The sequence below is a fragment of the Gasterosteus aculeatus genome, chromosome 7 (genome assembly GCF_964276395.1).
Source record: "Gasterosteus aculeatus chromosome 7, fGasAcu3.hap1.1, whole genome shotgun sequence".
NCBI classification, from domain to species: domain Eukaryota; kingdom Metazoa; phylum Chordata; class Actinopteri; order Perciformes; family Gasterosteidae; genus Gasterosteus; species Gasterosteus aculeatus.
Window position 1 is genome coordinate 2,211,442 of NC_135694.1, and position 18,636 is coordinate 2,230,077.

The 18,636-nt window shown below is 49.6% G+C and overlaps 1 protein-coding gene across 6 annotated transcripts in view; it reads left to right on the forward strand.

Annotated features, from left to right (window-relative positions):
• exoc6b (exocyst complex component 6B) overlaps positions 1-18,636 on the forward strand; it is a 42,283-nt gene that overhangs the window by 402 nt on the left and 23,245 nt on the right. For all 6 annotated transcript variants that reach the window (XR_013468129.1, XR_013468131.1, XR_013468130.1 and 3 more), the window contains exons 2-15: positions 4,111-4,276; positions 4,370-4,417; positions 4,514-4,604; positions 4,697-4,742; positions 5,065-5,269; positions 9,372-9,533; positions 10,701-10,769; positions 13,696-13,779; positions 13,927-13,973; positions 15,095-15,215; positions 15,293-15,364; positions 15,461-15,558; positions 16,215-16,320; positions 16,415-16,524. Coding sequence is in view for 2 of the 6 variants with exons in the window: in XM_040183183.2 (XP_040039117.2) it covers positions 4,111-4,276; positions 4,370-4,417; positions 4,514-4,604; positions 4,697-4,742; positions 5,065-5,269; positions 9,372-9,533; positions 10,701-10,769; positions 13,696-13,779; positions 13,927-13,973; positions 15,095-15,215; positions 15,293-15,364; positions 15,461-15,558; positions 16,215-16,320; positions 16,415-16,524 (1,425 nt within the window). In the remaining 4 variants the exon portion in view is untranslated. The remainder of the gene's footprint in view (positions 1-4,110; positions 4,277-4,369; positions 4,418-4,513; positions 4,605-4,696; positions 4,743-5,064; positions 5,270-9,371; positions 9,534-10,700; positions 10,770-13,695; positions 13,780-13,926; positions 13,974-15,094; positions 15,216-15,292; positions 15,365-15,460; positions 15,559-16,214; positions 16,321-16,414; positions 16,525-18,636) is intronic.

Consider the following 18,636-nt stretch of genomic DNA (forward strand, 5'->3'; position numbering starts at 1 on the left):
GCGAGACTCCGGGCGCTTGCTCCAAAACTTTAACGACCATGTTCCCATTATCGGACGGCTAGCAGGCTAACTTTGGCAAAACAAAAGCGCTAGCTAATTTACATAATCGACACTGGTGTGTAAAGTTACGCAGCGAGTCATAACTGTCTAACACTCATGACCCGATGCGGTCGTTTTTCATGTTTTTCTCCAAAAGTGTGTAAATATCGCCACAAGCGGTTGAGAAACTCAAGCCAGCACAAGCTAGCTCTGCTAACTAATTGACATTCTGCTCACTGGTGCCGGAGCTTACAACGAGACTCGAGGTTGTCTCTGCTAGCTGAGGGCTCTGTTTGTTTAAAAATGGCTGTCTTGTTTCTCTCTCCCTCTCTCCCCCCGAGGGTCGGTCAACTTATCCGCAGGGTAACTTAGTTGGCTAACGTTAATTATCGCACGTTGGCCTGCTAAGTGGTTAGCAACAGCATATTCGAAGGAGTGTCAAGTGCAGAAGCGCTGTGACGTTTTCCATCTGTTATCAATGCGTATGAGTGTTGCTCAATAATTTAGTGGAAACTGCACTTAAAAGACTGAATGGCTTCTCTGTTGTTGACTTGTTGGGGTTTGTGTCGGGGTGCATGGTTTCACATCCCATTAGTCTGAGAGGACGAGGCATTGCTTCATCTGTGCTTGGACCTGGAATGAGTAACAGCCCTGTTTCCATGTGTGACACACACACACACACACACACACACACTAATAAAGAGGATGCATACAGCAAGTGGTTTTCACATATCACTTAAAAATATCCCCACATGAATCATTTAAGTATGAATTGTGACCTCTCGAAGTAAACCGTGTGTGTGTGCGCCTCCCTTTGACTCTTAATAGTAACACTGATTTAAACTTGATATTTAGGCTGATTACAAGTTTGACTTTATTAGCCACATGCGTGGTCGACACATTCAATGATTCAATGAACCATGTAGGGCAAGACAACGGTTGGTAAATAGCAGTGGTCATATAAATATCAGATGACAATAAGATAAAACTAAAGAACAAGGATGTGATGTGTTACTGAACGTTTCATGCATCTGTCATCTGTTGTTCTGCCTGGCGGGAGGTCCGGCGTGCCCGCCCCAGACGCATTTGTCACACGCCTGGACAGCTCGGTGCGACGCCTCCGGCCCGCCACGTTGTCCTCTCGAGTGCGTCCGCGTGACGCTCGGTCAGACGGCGAGGATGTGATGTCACCGCTTCGTCCCGTGTCTGGTCAGGTCGAGGATCCGCGTTCCGCACCGTCACACGCTTAATAAATAAAGAGCAGCCTGTTTGGGGCCGTGTTATTTTCGGCCCAGGGGAAGTGCAGGAGCGATCAACGTATCAGGTGATGACGGATGCAACTGCTTCCTCTCTGGTGTCGTTTTTCCGGTTTGCAGGAATCGTTTTTGTTGAAGCGGCAGCAGATCGTTTTTCACTGTCTGATTGAGTTATAGTTTGAGAGATATTTGACCTTTTTTAGAACCGACATGTTATAGTTCATTGACTGAAAGACAATTGGTAACATTTTCATGGTGCTGAATTATCCGACGCCAGACCCTTTGAATGAAGCTATTTTACTTTGGTTAAGTTTCCTACGTGACGTCGCCGTCTGAGGCCACTGCCTTTTCCCACCACGATGCTCTCACACCGGCATCGGGTGTGACGAATATTTCTTTTTTCCACAGCTCGAGGTCCGGAAAAATATTAATTTCATTGTCCAATTATGAGTAGTAAAACAAACTGGTGGGCAGTTGTATGTAGTTATTATTGCTGTTAATCTTTTGATCCATTTTTAAAATACAAAAAACATCTCCGTTCAAAATAAGCCATTTGCTTAAAAAAAACTAAAATTATTATATTTCTTATTATTAGAAGACATTTTTCAGTTTATAGCCACATATAGCAGAGAAAATGTACAAACCGCAGTGATCTGCAGTTTTTAAAATGTATTTCTTCGTCAGTAACTGTGTGAGAGAGTTAGAGCGCCCCACCCTGTGTTTAACAGCCTGCCGCTGGTTAGTCTCTTCACATATAGCCATTAATGACGGGGGCCTTTATGTGTGTGGTTTCCCTTTTCTATAGCCGCTGGGGGGAGGGAGGGGGGGTTGTTTCTGATTGGTCGGCAGCTTCTCGGCCGTGCAAGTTGTACCGGACGGTTGAACCACAGTTTAAAGCGGTTGGCGAAGGCGGCATAATGCACGGCAGGTAACCATGGCGACGATACCGATGAGCGCATGCCAACGTGAATCGTGGTATTCTTTCCTTCGAGTGGTTTCCCTCCCGATATGGATATAATTTAGCAGCTGTGAACAGAAACCGCCTGAAGTCAGTCGAGGCTTTTTTATCCATCGTGGTTATTTGCACAAAAACTGAGCGTTTATTCAGCTTCAACAAAGCTACTGCTGAATTTCAGCAGAATCGTGTGCAAATGTAAACATTGATTCAGCGAAGGCCTTTGTTAAGGGTTTATAGTGCGTGCAGATGTTCTAAAGGTTTCTGAAGCATTAGGGTTTTCATTTGAGCTGCAGAGCTCTGAGGGAATAATCTCACGCCTCAGACATTCAGCGTGTCCGAAGGGAGCGACTCGCCACCAGCTTGTTAAGACTCACACACACTCACACACACACACACACACACCCCGCTGAGTCATCAGTCTGTAGTCGGGGAGGACACACCAACACACACAGACATATTCTTGCATGCACACTCACTTTTCTCACACACACACACACACACACACCACAGTCTTAACCTCCTCTTCCTCTAAGCGAGCCTGAAAAAGTCAACTCACTTTCTCATCATCAAAGTTGTACTTAACTCGTCTTTTTAGACGTTCGCCATCTAACTTTTAATCACGGAAAAGGCACATGATTCGTTTGTAAATATGGCGAATGGACGGGATGTTTCTCTCGAGGTGAAAGTAGCCTGTAGTTTACTCGTTTTAAGTCATTTTTCAAGTATGTGTAAGACTTTACATCCCTGTTCCTGTTGGAGGTTAATTGAATTCGCACAGGAGTCACCAGGAAGTCTGTCAGCTGTAACACTAAAAAGCTAAAATAACATCATGCGCATATCGAGAACGACCTGCTCCCCCTACTCATGTATTCATTTATAGGATTCTAACTGAGTGAATGAGGGTGAATTTATTGTTTGTTATGTTTGTCGAGGGCAGTGACAACACGCACGCACGCACCGTGTAGCTCCTCCCGCTGCTTTTACATTTATGGAAGCCTTCTTCCTTAATTCCATGAATGTCTCACACGCACACACACACACTCTGTGTGTCTAAAGAAAGCTCCCGGTGGCGTCAGACCTACTCGCCATTGTAAGTCGGGCATTTCCTGGTCAACAGGAGGAAGGGGGGGGGTTCAACACATACACAGGTGTGTGTGTGTGTGTGTGTGTGTGTGTGTGTGTGTGGAAGGGAAAGCACACAGGAAGAGCTGTGATTGTTATTACAGAGAAGAAAGATACTAAAAACAGGCTGAATGAGAATGTAAATTTATAAGCGTTTTGAATCTATTAAAAGTCTTTGCTCTCATTAACATTTTTTTATATTGATTTAGTCTGAATGCCCTGTAAATAAGCTAAAAGGAGAAGTACTTATTGACGTTCATCACTTTCTTTATTCTTCTTATAAAGTGTGTGTGTGTGTGTGTGTGTGTGTGTGTGTGTGTGTGTGTGTGTGTGTGTGTGTGTGTGTGTGTGTGTTATGCTCATGATTAAAACAGCCGGTGGTCGGTGGCAGAGAATGTGGGAACGCGGAGGAGCATCAGCAGCGATGCGTCAGCGCCCCCTGAAGGAAACGTTCCTTCCTCTTGTCTTTTTTTAGTATCGTCTCATTATTGCAATGAGGCACCTTGAAACACACAGAAATATGAAGACACACGTCTTGTTAATGTTTCACTTGATGCCACAAACAAGTGGAGTAAATATGTGTTCAAGCTTATTTTGCAGACAGTTTTGCCTTTGACCCCTAAAGTTTTTTTAAATACGGAGTTTAATGAAGCGAGCTTTTTGGAAATATCTTGTCCCTTCTTACCCGTTGTCTTCTCCTCCCTCCCTCCCTCCCTTTTTGTTTTTTCCGCCCAGGTCGGTGTATGACGGCCAGGAGCATGGCCTCTTCATGGAGAAGTTGGACGTGCGGATCAGGAACCACGACCGCGAGATCGAGAAGATGTGCAACCACCACTTCCAGGGGTTCGTCGACTCCATCACGGAGCTGCTCAAAGTCAGAGGGGAGGCACAGAAGCTGAAGGTGAGGGGGGGACGGGTGGAGGTTGTGGATCAGAACAGCTGGATGTGGAGCTGGAGGAGAGCTCTTCTCTCATTGGTTCTTCTTCTCCCTCAGAGTCAGGTGACCGAGACCAACGGGCGTCTTCAGGATGACGGCAAAGAGGTGAGACGAGAAATGTCGCGGACGTCCTAACCGTCCCCTTTTCAGGACTTGTCTCTGAAGTAACGCTCCATCCTTCCCCCCCCCTCTTCTTCTCAGCTCATGGGCTCCATGGAGGAGCTGCAGAAGTGCCGCGTGCAACAGAGGAACATCGCCTCCACCATAGACAAGCTGTCGCACTGCTTGCCAGGTAACGCCGGCTAGATGTGAGATGCACAGCTTTCCCCCTAAAGCAGCACTGGCGGGATCAGAATAACCCTCTTTGGTGTCCCCTCCCCCCAGTCCTGGAGATGTACAGCAGACTTCAGGAGCAGATGAGGGCCAAAAGGTCAGTTACCAATTCTGGGTTACATTATTAAATGCTGTATGAAGGTTAATTTGCAGATACAGTTCCAAAAGAATAAATTGGAGATGTGTCGGGTTAGCGGTCATTAATGGAGGAGTAGAGGAGGAGGTGCAGGAGGTGGAGGAATGGGGGCAGGAAGGAGGGGGGCATTGGGATCTCGTTGAGGGGGTTGAATGGTGGTCCTGAAGGAAGGAAAGTGGTGCACTTTGCCGATTTGGACCACTGTTTCCAACCACTAGGTGGAGCCAGATATATATACTGTATATACACACACACATAACGTCTATGTGTGTGTGTGTGTTAGGTACTACCCGGCGCTGCGGACCTTGGAGCTGCTGGAGCACACGTGTCTCCCCCGGGCGGGTCAGTACCGGTTCTGCTCCATCATGGCGGAAAACATCCCCATGCTGAGGACCCAGATCCGGGACACGGCGATGACGCAGCTGAGAGACTTCCTGGAGAGCATCCGGAAACACTCGGACAAGATCGGAGAGACGGCCATCCGACAGGTACACGTGGAAGCAGAATGTCTATGGAAGATCTAAAGAACAAAATACACATTGATGCAGAACACTTCCCTCAGAAGACCAAGTGGAAGCTCTAACGATACCTTATAAAGATCCCTTTATTTGGCAAAAATAAGCAGTTTTGACTAGTTGCGTCCTGTAAATAAGAAAGAGATTCATTACACTTATTGTCAACACTTTTAAACGCGTTTGTGTAACTTTGTGGTTCCCCTGTAAACATGGAGGCGCTGCAGGAGACGCCATGGCTCGCCAATGCACACACACACACACACACACACACACACACACACACACACACACACTCGCGTCTGCTTTTCAGCACTCGCCTAATTGTTTTTCTGTTTTCCCGAGGCCGAGGAAGTAGTCGTCAGACCACCGTTGTGTGTTTTGCGTCCTCTCGCGGTGTCCGATAGCTCAAAGCGGGGCCTCGCTTGGTTTATTCGTGCTGCCTCGTGGGACTCCGGGCGTTAAGTGGCGCTCGACGACGGACGGATGGGACGCGTGTCGGCTTCCACCGACCTTTCGGTGCACTTTGTCCCGCTCGGACCTCCTCGCCTGGAGGTTTGACCCCTTCTCCTCCTGTCCTCACGTCCATGCGTCCTCCTCATGCAGTGAGCAGCATTAGATGTTGTCAGCTGACACGGTTTGACCCACTTGAAAAAGTACAATTACACCAGGGGGAAGGTTGTTATTTAGTCCTCTAGGTGTCACTAGAGGACCACTTCTCAATCTAAAACGCGATTGCAGGTCTTCACCCATCCACTGCTTCTCCTCGGGGCCCTAACGGGATGTTCTGGAGGCGCCTCACAAAGGCCCTCTAGGTTTCCTCTGTGTCTGTTAAAACCTTTCATTTGAACTCCCATCAAGGAGTTCACGGGATTTAAATGAATACCCCCCCGTGATGATGTGCTTTCAGTAGTTTCACTCTGCGCTCTGGAGCCTTCAGGGGGGGGGGGGGTGTTCCTGCGGCCGCACTTTGGGAATCACAGGCGGTTAAAAATCCACTTGCAGTCGCCGAGCTCACCGCTAACTCCTCTAACCACTAATTACAAGGGAGATTATGGAAGCCCCCGGCGGGCCGGCGGGCCCCCGACACTGATACCGGGATCATGTCGTGGTATCGAATGTTTGGCCCGGAGCGCTCACACTCAATCAGAACTAAGTGTGTTTATGTGTGTGTGGAGGAACCAATTAGACTTTGTCCTCCTTTCCCCGGTCCCTTCTTCTTTCTCTCTGTCTCGCTCAGACTGAGTGTCTCTCTCTCTGCTGCGCTCTGTTACAAATTATCCAAACTCTCTGTGCCCGGCCGCCGTTACAGGGATGTGAAAATAAATAGATCTGGGGAAGGAGGGAGGAGACGGAGGAGAGCACAGGGCTTACAATGGAGCTATTGTCTGCTGCCACATGCCCATAGAAGAGGAGGAAGGGGGAGGAGGGGGGAGATGTGTGGAGGAGAAGAAATCCAAGAGCGGGGAGAATAGAGGGATGAGATGGGGGAGACGACAAAAAAAGATGGAATCAGAGAAAGGAATATGTGAAGAGAGGGAGGAGGAAACAAGGATGCAGGAGGAGGGAAAGCGGGAAGAAGAGGATGGTTAGAGGAATGGTGGATAGGGGGAGGATGGGGGAGGCGAGGGAGACGAGAAGAGGAGCAGGCCGAATGAGCAGTTTATCCTTGTTTATTGAAATTCAAGCCCCTAAAACAAAGTGAGTGTGTACGATGTGAAGAGTCGCCGCTTTACCCTCATCTGCTTCCATCAATCGTTTATTCTGGTTTATATTGACCAAAGTTCCACAATAAGACAAACATATTCACCCCCCCCCCCCCGTGTAATGAGAGGTAGCATTACTGTTTTCCATCTACTCCTCTTTCTCCTCTTCTTTTTTCACTTTCAGCAAAACACGAGTTCAGAGCTTCTGCTGTGCATTCGGTAGACACACACACACACACACACACACACACACTAATGGGGAACAGACTGCTGGTCCTGTGAAGTGGAAGAAGATTGATTACTTGTATCTAGTTACTGAACGCGTGTGCGTGCAGCGAGGGTGTTTGGAGGGCACGCGCCGGACCGGCGTCTCGTGCGTGTGCGCGTGTGGCGTCCGCCCAATAGCGCTCCACGGTTCCCCGCCGTCGCTCATCACTATTTCTGTTTGGGACTCAGCCTGCCAGAATAAGTGATCTGTGGCCTCCGTCTTCCAGTCAGCATTCATTTAACGCGCACAAATAAACGTTATTACCGAGGGTAAATATTCTTTCTCACGTGACCAAATTGTCGCCGCTCGCTGGGTTCAAACGTCCACGACCCTTCAAACGCATCAGGGTTTGATAGGAACGGAGAGGGAAAGTCCGCTCGCTCCTCACTCGCACACATCGGAGGCTTTCAGCTCAAAGTCCGGTCCTCGTCCCCCTCACGGCTCCTCCACTTCACCTCCACTTCACCTCCACTTCACCACCTTTGCCCCCCACTTGCTCTCCCCTCCATGCCCTCTTTTCCGTACTGTAGTGGGGGGGCCGTGCGCAAGAGATGACGCACGTTCCTGCCCTCACTCGAGCTTTGGAGTGTCGAGCAGAGTGAAGAGAGAAGCGACAAAAGACGAGGTGGGGGGGGGGGGGGGGGGGGGGGGGTCTGTCCCTGTAACCCGCCGGGTTCCCCGGGGACCCGCGTCCACCTGTTGGCGAATGCTAAAGAGCCCAAAATCAGCCTCTGAGTGGACGTCTCTGACGCAGGTGCTGACGTCCGTGTCATTGTCTGTCTGTCTCTGTGTGTGTGTGTGTGTGTGTGTGTGTGTGTGTGTGTGTGTGTGTGTGGGCGACGACCTTTTGAGGAGAAACCCAAAACAAGGCTCTCCACTTTGTTTTTGAGGTCTGTGGCTTTTCTCTTTTCTTTGGCCTCTTACGAGACTTCTAGTGGGTTTTGGTCACATTTGGCACGTTACCGTTGCCCCCGTCCCCCCGTCCCCCCCTTTCCACCGGCTCTGTTTGTGCTGGTCGTCCGATGTGAGTCACCGGCCCCGTAATGCGTGCGGGCGTCAGATCAAAGATGGCATTGTGTTGTGATGCTGTGTGTCCGGTGCGTAGCCGCCCTCCCACCAACACCCGCTTTTCTCATTAAGGCCGTCGTTAGAGCCGCGGGGCGGCGGCACAGATCGAAGCCGCTGACGTCTTCTGTTGACGTCCTTTTTTTTTGAATCGGCGGATTTAAACGCTTCGGGAAGCCGAATTCCCCACGATTTTCTCAAAGCGCGGCGGCGGATCTGGGCGTGGGTGGGAACCCCGCTCTGGGTTTCCCACAGGACCCATCGGCATCCCAATGAGATTCGATGAACAAAATCCAAAAGCGAGCGACGCAGAGCGGAGACGGAAAGCGTCTCCATAATCTCTACAAGAAACAGGACCAACCAAAGCTTCCTGTTTTCTTCTTATTTCAACGTGCCTCATCCCGCCTCGTGGGCCGCTGCAGAGGGGGGAGCATCATTTCCCACCATACCTTGTGTTCCACAATTAAACTGCACATCGCATTGCTCTGATGTTTGGGAAAACCTCACCGCCCGGATCATTGTGCCATTACCTAAATGTTGCTCCATATGAACACTTTACTACTTTATGATCTAGGTCTTTGGATGCTTTGACTCTTTCTCCTTCCTGTCCTTCCCTTCCTTTTCTTTGTCTTTATGGGTTTGCGTGAGCTCGCCGGCGATTTCTACGTTTTTCAACCAAAAATTGGCTAAAATGAAGGCTTATTGCTCCCAGACTTGTTTTCACATCCGCGTCCATTTATTTATTTATTTCCCCTTTCTTCCTGTAAAGTGTAATCGTAGCAGACGTCCGCGCCGCAGACGGTGTGTAATTGTTCTCGGTGTACATCTGGTTTTTGGTGTAAGACCATCAAAGGACATCCTCTGCTCTGAAGTTTTGCCAAAAAGCTAAATGCAAACAAGCTCCTCTTCCTCCTCTCTGGCTTTTGAAAGGTGTTCTGGGAAATGTAGGAAATAACTGGAAAAGAGAACAATAAAACAACCCTTTTTGAATTGGACCTGCGTGCGGCCTCTAAAGTTGGACTCCCGTGTTGTGCTTCAGGCCCAGATGCAGCGCTCGCTGGACACGCAGCCGAGGGCCCCCATTGGCCGGCGCAGCAGAAAGGAGGCGGCGGCGGCGGCGGACGGCGGCGGGCAGCGCGGCAGTCCGGTGTCGGAACAGGACTCCGGCATTCTGGATGTGGAGGACGAAGAGGACGATGAGGTGAGGGAATGAAACGCACAAACACACAGTATTTCAATCTGTCCTCTCGAGCTGGACGATGAATATGGGACGGGATCTAATCACGTCCTCTAATCTCCAACATGAAAACCCATCAGAATGCCTCCGTCCCTTTCGTGTCCTCCTGTCTTCTCTCATAATCTAATCTTTTTGCCAGCAGTGTGTTGAGTTGATCTGTTCAAATCCTTCAGACTAATAAGAGCACTTTCATTTCTCTAGTTTCATTCACCGTGTTGTCTTTTTATACCAAATGACACTCTGGAGCTGTGGGACATTTAAGGTCCTCGGCCACATGTTTACAGAGAAGCACAATGAGGGTGAACTTGTCAACCCCCCGTCGTTGTGTTTTGAGGTCCCCGTCGTCCCCTCGGCTTATTTACGTCCTGTAAACTTAACTCAACCTTGCCTCGAAACAAAAGGGCCTGACCCCGCGGTCGCCGGGGGTTACGACCGCGCCGGCGCCGCTGAGACGCGGCGATGCCCGCCCGTCTCCTCGCGCCACCGCTGCCGCGTCTTTTCCCCTTCCCTTCATTTACAGCCGTCCCCTTGTGTCCCCGCTTCCTACTTCTATTTGCTCCCTTTGTTCTTCTACTCGTGTCCTTTTTTTATGGATCACGGGGGAAGATGCACATTCTCTCAGCTTTAAACTGCATTTACCTGCTTTTCTCCCCCCCCTCCCCTCCCCCCCTCCCCCTCGTTGTCACATCAAAGCTGGCATTGTGTGTTTTTTTTATAGAAAGCTAACTTTCCACAGGGCAACAGGGCACATCCCTTTGAGACCGAGTGTGCTTTGAAATGGGCAGTTGGCCCCCGTGTTGCTCTCCCCGGGGGTCACGGAGGATGTGGGCAGGGAGGAAGCGGCGGAATGTGGGATGGTCACACCAGATGTGGTGACACTGGCAAAATAATGCAGCGCTTTACTTTTTAAACAAATAATTGCGCGCTGAAGTGCGACGGTGTGCGAACAATCCAACTCGCTCTACTCTCTTCTGTCGCCTTCAGCACCACATTATAATCCTCTGTAGTTGCAGCGCGCTCGCCTTCTTGTTTGAATTTCCGTTTCAACTTTATTTGCACGAAATAAAAAAAAACGTATTTTGTTGTCAAAACATCAACGACATGTGTATAAGCGTTTATTTGTCTCTGTAGGTGCCGGGTGCTCAGGACTTGGTGGATTTCTCCCCCGTTTACCGCTGTCTGCACATCTACACGGTGCTGGTGAGTGAGTCCACTTCTTCTCTCTCGTTGTGACGTCGACTGATCCGACGATGGAGACCTCTAACCCCGATTAATTCCCCGCATGTTCATTTAAATGGCCGACTTTTCGGCGCTGTCCGCGGTGCTGAACTGCGGACACCTCGTGTGTGTGTATGTGTGTGTGCGTGTTCCTTAGTTTAATTTTGGTTCTGCAAATACAAATTAAACGGATGAAGCTGTGCAGACACAAGAAGTTCCTTTGGGAAGTCTTGGGGCCGAGGCCAAAAACACACGTGACGACATTTTTTCAAAATCTGCCTGACGTACAACAGAAGACAATCTTAACTGCTCACCAAAAAACGCTTTTCTGTTCTCAGCGACCACCGTTTGAAGTTTGTTTTCTCCTAAAGGTTTATGCATAGAGACGTATGCGATGCGGTCAGACGAGGCCTCCGCCTCGGGCCTGGCTTCACTCCAACCAGGCGGCTGCACAGTGTGTGTGTGTGTGTGTGTGTGTGTGTGTGTGTACTGTGACCGGGCCAATGCGACCAGAGGGTCGGCTGTTTCTGTTCAGTGTGTCTGGCAGGGGGACAGGAAGTGCATGAACTTTGACGGGAATTAGAAGATGAACGGGTAAAAAGAGGGAGCGATGGAGGGAGGCAGCAGAAGAAAAAGAAAGCATTGGGGTTAGAGGAAGAGTAAAGGGGGTGAGGTTGGATGATAGAGGAAGTTCAAAGAGTTAGAAGGGACGATGTCATGATGCTGGCAGGCAGAAAAAAAAGAGCAGATTAATGATAATCTTGTTATTCCCTTTTACCTCCTGGATGGCCTTGAGAGACGTTTGATTTGTCACTTGATGTGTTGTTTTTGGATATTGATCATGTTTAAAAGCGGCACACTTTTCTTACAGGTCGGGGCGCAACTGTTAAAAGTCTTTGTGGATCTGAAGAGCCCCCCGGTTCATAAGCTATGAGCATTAATTACGCTGGTGCAAAGCCTTGCAGTGCCTTTTATTAATGAATAAAATAACGTAATAGTAATATGAGCTCTCCTCTTGGTCTTAGTTAAACCAAAGCAGCAGAATATAGGCAGAAGTCACACAATAAGACAAATAAGCCAATATATAGTTATTAAATATTGTGAATATAGCGATCACTTGAACTGAGTCTGTTTGGTGTGTCCTGGTCTTTGAACCCAGAATTCCATCTCACTTCCCCTCTAAATGATGAACAAGTGTCCGTGACACAGTGGGAGGGGGGAGGTCAGCGGCGTGACTCCCGACGTTCACAGGAAGGAGAGAGGAGAGAGTGACAGGGGTTAAAACAGGAAGACGAGAGTGAAAACACATCACAGAGGGAGGCGGGTGATTCAGAGAGAAGAGCGGAAGAAAACATGGATAAGGGAAGAGGGAGTGAAGGATGGGAGACGGAGGGGGGAAGAAGTGTGTTTAGTCTCGGTGAGGTGTTGAAAGGTCTGACCTCTTCACCTCGGAGGTCACTCACACACACACACACACACACACACACACACACACACACACACACACACACACACGGTTTAAAGTTGTGTGTTTGACAGGCCTTGGGCACAGACGTGGATTCACCATTTGAAAAAAAGAGTTTGCTGGAACCGGGCAGCAGGATTGACTGGAAAATCCTGAACGCACACACCGTTAAATGAGCGATCCGTACCCACACAGCCACGTGCATGTGGCCGTTTCATTTATTTGTCTAGTAAACCTGGATGTGAAGCCCTGCTTGCAATCAAGACCACCACTTTCTCCACCTCCTTTTTAAATTTTTCCTCCCGTCTCCATCCTTCTCTCCATTCCTGCTTTCTGTTTCCATGTTTTTAAGTCCAGGATTTTTCCAGCTAACGAAACAATGCCGCTTTTGTTAGTCTCTCTCTCACACACACACACACACGATGTGATCGGTTTAAACGGGAGTATGAGGTCCAGCTCCCCGTCAGGGGAGCGTGTGGCGAGGAGGTCACGGCCGCTCGGTGCCGCTCTCGCTCCTCGGATGCTCATTGTTCTGAGGTGGGACTAAACGTGGTTCCAGCACGCGGACGTCTGGGCTTCAACCAGTGGAACTTATCTTCCTTCCATCCACTTCATTGTTCTGTGTGAGCGCTTTTCAATGGACATTGTTCCACGAGGGTCGGTTCAGAAGCATTTAAACAAGGCGACCCGGGTTCGACACCAAACTCTCCTCTGGACCTTTTTTTGAGTGTTATTACATTTGTGTCCAAATCGCGTATTTGAATAGCGATTGTTTTAGGTGGAAGGCATCCATGTGACATCCAGAACAAATGAAAAAACACTTTGCAATGCAGTTTTTTTCATAGATTTACGCTCCTAATAGTGAAAGTTTCTCACAAATGTCTTAATAATACAAAATAATAATGATGGGCTCCAAATAGTGATGTAACACAATCTGACTTTCCCTTTTCTTTAAATGACCTTATAGCTCTCCATGGCCCCTTATCTCCTTCTTTACATGTGATGTCACTTCCTGCTAGTCAGCAGTGTAGATATACATGTCAGTTATCTGCCTCCTTATCGCTGAGCTCGCCCAGGACTCCGGGGTCCTGGTCTGGCCCCCAGATAGGTCCCGTTTCCCCCACAGAGACGAGATAAGGGGGAGAGAGATGAGAGAGCGAGAGAGCTTCTGTGTAATGGAAGGAAAAGATACGAGGCGGACAAGTTCAGAAAGCCCGTTCTGTGTTTTTCTAGTTTTGATGTCTGACAGGTGACGCCAAGTAAAACTGAACCGGAGCCGGTCATCAAAGACACTTTCTCTGTCTCCCTCTCTGAGACACACACACACACACACGGCCTCAGTGTGACCTTTCCCATCGCGCCGTGGTTCTAACTTTTTATACATTCTCCCTTGAAATCAGCCTCATTTTTCTTCAGTCAGCTAACCCGTGATTTGTGTCCCAGGGTTTGCGTGACGTGTTTGAGAACTACTACAGGAAGCAGAGGAGGAAACAGGCTCGCCTCGTGCTGCAGCCGCACTCTAACATGGTATGACCCTGCACCTCCACCCCGTGTGTGTGTGAACGCACCTCGAGTCCCACACACTCATAACTACACCCCTTAACCTTTAACTCTGGAGTTGAACGCTCTTCCTCTCTTCCCGCTATATTTGTTGTTGTTCTTGTGTATTTCCAGCATGAAACTCTGGAGGGATACAGGCGGTACTTCAATCAGATTGTCGGGTGAGTGCCTCCATCTTTAATTAACTGCTTCATCAGGAGAGTTTTCAGGGTCCACAAACGCCCGCATCCATCCGCCGCCCATTCCACAAACGCCCGCATCCATCCGCCGCCCGGTCCACAAACGCCCGCATCCATCCGCCGCCCGGTCCACAAACGCCCGCATCCATCCGCCGCCCGGTCCACAAACGCCCGCATCCATCCGCCGCCCGGTCCACAAACGCCCGCATCCATCCGCCGCCCGGTCCACAAACGCCCGCATCCATCCGCCCGGTCCACAAACGCCCGCATCCATCCGCCGCCCGGTCCACAAACGCCCGCATCCATCCGCCGCCCGGTCCACAAACGCCCGCATCTATCCGCCGCCCGGTCCACAAACGCCCGCATCCATCCGCCCGGTCCACAAACGCCCGCATCCATCCGCCGCCCGGTCCACAAACGCCCGCATCCGTGCGTCCACACGTCCACCCTTCACCCTCCTCTCTAACTGTCCATGTGTAACTTGGCGAGAGAGAGTTTGAGTGAAAGCAAACATTCAGCGTCTGAAGACACCTCATTTCATTGTTTGAGCTTTTCACATCTTTTCGTCTCTCATCCCCTTCGGTTCTTTCTTTTTTAAATTTTTTTTTATTTTTTTTACCCTTTTCATCTCTCTGGCCACACTCACTCAGAAGCTTCCTTATACTTTTCCTCTCAGCTGTCACTCCATCCAACTCTCCCCGTTGCGTTCACACACACAGTTGATGGAGTGTGTGTGATGGTGGTTGGCTTATTGCTGTTATTCATTCTGTCTGACTTGAACAGACGCTTCTATAAACACTGCATGGGCTGGACATCTCTGCCGCACACACACACACACACACACACACAAAATGCCCTCAGGTCTGTTTTTCCCATTTAACGTTTTGGGAAATGCCATCGCGTCTGTTTCTCTCACATTGTTCAGTAATTCAAACCACTTCTTCTCCTTCATTCTTATTTCTTCATGTAAGTAACATTTTATTAGTGTCAGGGCAGATTAAATGTTCTATTTTACCCATTAAACCTAAAACCAAAACCTCCAGTTTTTGTGTAAATAAGCAATGATTTTGTCTTTTAATTATCGTGTCGCTCCCCCCGCCCAGCTTCTTCGTGGTAGAGGACCACGTCCTTCACACCACCCAGGGTTTGGTCAACCGGGCGTACGTGGAGGAGCTGTGGGAGCTGGCGCTGTCCAAGCTCATCGCCGCCCTGAGGACGCACTCTGTAAGGACGCGAGCGAAACCCGCGTAGCCCGCCAGTAGCCACCGGCACATAAACAAACCCCCCTCTTGTCTCCTCAGTCGTACTGCGACAACCCCGACCTGGTCCTGGATCTGAAGAATCTCATTGTGCTTTTTGCAGACACGCTGCAGGTAGGTGCCTCAGGTCCATGACCAGTGAATAAACATGTTCTCCCATCCACGTGTTCTTCAGAATAAAAGCTTTAAACACCTCTTTTTTCCCTGCAGGGTTATGGCTTCCCGGTGTCGCAGCTGTTCGACATGCTGCTGGAGATGAGGGAGCAGTACGGGGAAATCCTGCTCAAGCGGTGGAACGTCACTTTCAGGTACCTGCGGCCACCGGATCGCCCACCTTCTGCTGGCGAGGCGCCTCGGGGCACGTTCGGGGGGGATCGTTTTAGCGTTTCAGTAGCGGAGTGCGTGCCGCACCGACCTTCCCCTTCCTGTCGCCAGGGTGCACCTAGTTTGTGGGACTTCTAAACGCACACGCACCACTGTTGATTTGTGGGAAACGTCCTCGTCTTGGTTTTGATGTTTTACGACCAGCCGGAGGGAGGAAGGCTTTTAAAGCAAACGTCCGGAACAGAAAGGGTAGTACCCTTACAAGAGGGTGTGTGTGTTTTCGGGCTTACATGCCATTGTTTCACCATCGCTTTTGTGCGATGACACCAGAGGGACTTGAAGTGAGAACACACACACACACACACACACACACACACACACACACAGATGCACACGCTGGGGAAGCCACAGGAATGTTGTATTGTTGGAGAGGGAGCGCTCTCCGGTTCACGGCCTCTCCATGGAACGCTGGAACGTCCGAACTCTGGAGCGCCAACAAGAAGTGGTAAAAAAAAAACACAAGCATTGCAATGACCCCCAATGGGATAGTTGTGCGTCTGTGTGTGTGTGAGAGGCATTTCTGTGATTCCTGTCTGAAAATAGAAGATTCTTCTTGTTATTTTTTCTTTCCCCTGTGCAGGCAGGTGTTGGACCAGGACAACTTCAGTCCAATCCCCGTGTCCACGGAAGAGGAGTACAAACACTACACTGCCCAGTTTCCTCTGGAAGACCCCGAACTGGACAAGGTAGAGCGGATCAGAACAGCAGATCACGCATCAGAACAAACCAACGAATCAGAACGCAATGAAATGTCACCTAATCCCCGCTTTCTCCCTCCAGCTTCCTTTCCCCAAGAAGCTTCCCTTCTCAGAGTTTGTGCCAAAAGTCTACTGCCAGCTCAAAGAGTTCATCTACGCTTGCCTGAAATACTCTGAAGACCTTCATCTCAGGTAAGCTCCTGTGTTGATCTGAGGAAGGAAACAACCCCCCCCACCCCAACACAAACACACACACACACGCGCAGAAGAATATGTCCGACTTTCCCTCCTGGATTCTTTCCACTCCGACCGGAGATCTTTGTCTTATTAGATTTGACCACAACTCTGCAATCAAGTCCTGCTTCTGTTCCATGTTCTGTCGAGGTTAAACGGTAACCCTCTAAGTGTGCGTGCGTGCGTGCGTGCGTGTGTGGTGTGTGTGTGTGTGAGATGGTAACGGATGATGGAAGAATCAACTAAAACAATGCAGCCACTTTTCTACCGAGGAGACGAGCAATCAGGAAACAACTTCCGCTGTCCACAAGGATTCTACACACACACACACACACACACACACACAGATCCACATGCGTGGAGGCTTGTATGCATAACACACAAACACACACATGGAACTTGAACCCCACATGTCAAATAACAAAGAAGCCTTCATTCACATTCTGCAACAACACACCATTTAATCCTTCAGTTTGATCCGTATTATTAGTGTCGAGCTGATTTGTTATGAAAATGGCAGCTTCTTTTATGCCCCTTTACCTCCCCGGGGCCTCGTGTGGCTTTCCTTCATTTATTATCAGCGTATTTGTATCCAGTGACCTTGTGTTCGATAGTGTGTGCGTCTGTGTGAAGGCTCACGTGTTAGTTTGTGTGTGTTTGTGTGTGTGTGTGCGCGGAGGGACCATTGATCCGTGACCGGCGGAAGAGGGAGAAACGAAGGCCGGACGGGGAGAAGTGATTAGAAAGAGAGCGCGCTCCCTGTGCCTGACGATCCTTGTTAGACGTCGAGAGGAGACGCGTCCTGCAGTAAAAAAATCATCTTTTCCCAACGAACAAAGATGTCCATGCGTTTCCTCCACTAATCGCTCGCCTCAATCAGCGTAATGACTCCGCTATTTGATTTCTGCGCCGCCGCGCGCCCCGCTATCCGGTTACCGCGGCGACACGCCTTCCTGCCCGCTTCAAACGGGGGACGCGCACCGGTCCGGAAGCCGGCGGGATGATGGAGCACGATGGCGGTCATTGATCCCGCTGACCTTTTGACATTAACCTCTGTTCTCAATTGTGGGAGGAAACCAAGTGTGTGTGTGTGTGTGTGTGTTGGTTTTGAAGACTTCTGTTGAACACAACTGCCTCCTTACTAAGTCCCTCCTGGAATGAGGTGAGCCCTCTTCCTGCATGAGTCAATCGAGGCCGGCGTACCGGGAAGCATTACCAAGATACGGGAGACGCTTCAAAATCAAACATGTTTTATTGCTGTTGTTTTTAGTGCTAAACAATAACAATGTTGCAGAAGTACAGAAACGAATGCAATGCAAAAATTCGAAAGATTTATTTTTGAAAATCATTATTATTATATGGAGAATAAAGTGACATAACTAACACCGTTGCCATGGGAGACCCAGTCAACTCCCCGTCGTCGTGCAGGGAAAGTTGCCGCCGTGACGTTTTGGGGTCTGATTTAAAACACAGTGCTGGACTGGCAGAGGCTGCAGCGCCGTGGTGATACAGAGCTTTTCTGATGTTTCAGGGGGAGCAGAGTTTTCGGAGGGGGGTGGAGGGGGTGTGGTGGAGACGTGTCGAGTTGTGAAAACCGGAGCTGGGGGAGAGCGAGCGAGTTCAGCTGGCGCGTTTGTCGGGAGGACGAGGAGCCGGAAGGCCAACTGAGGCGAAGACAATCGGACGATTCAGAAAATGGATCTCTGTGTTGGATGGCCGGAGGCGGCGCTTCCCTTTTGTGCGTTCAAAGTGCGTTCATACCTCTCGCCCGTGTGTTCCTCACTGCGCCGTGAACATGCTGCATGAAGGCCGTCTGCCTTCCCTCCGACGGCATCGGCCACCGCAGAATGAAATATATATAGAAATATACATATTGCAGCATAAATATAATGAAATTCAATCCGCATTCTGTCTGTGTGTGTGTGTGTGTGTGTGTGTGTGTGTGTGTGTGTGTGTGTGTGTGTGTGTGTGTGTGTGTGTGTGTGTGTGCAGAGTTCACTCGCATTCATTGACTTTTTGCCACTCTCCACACTATTTTTGTCCACTCTGCACTTCTGCAGAGGAATTCCT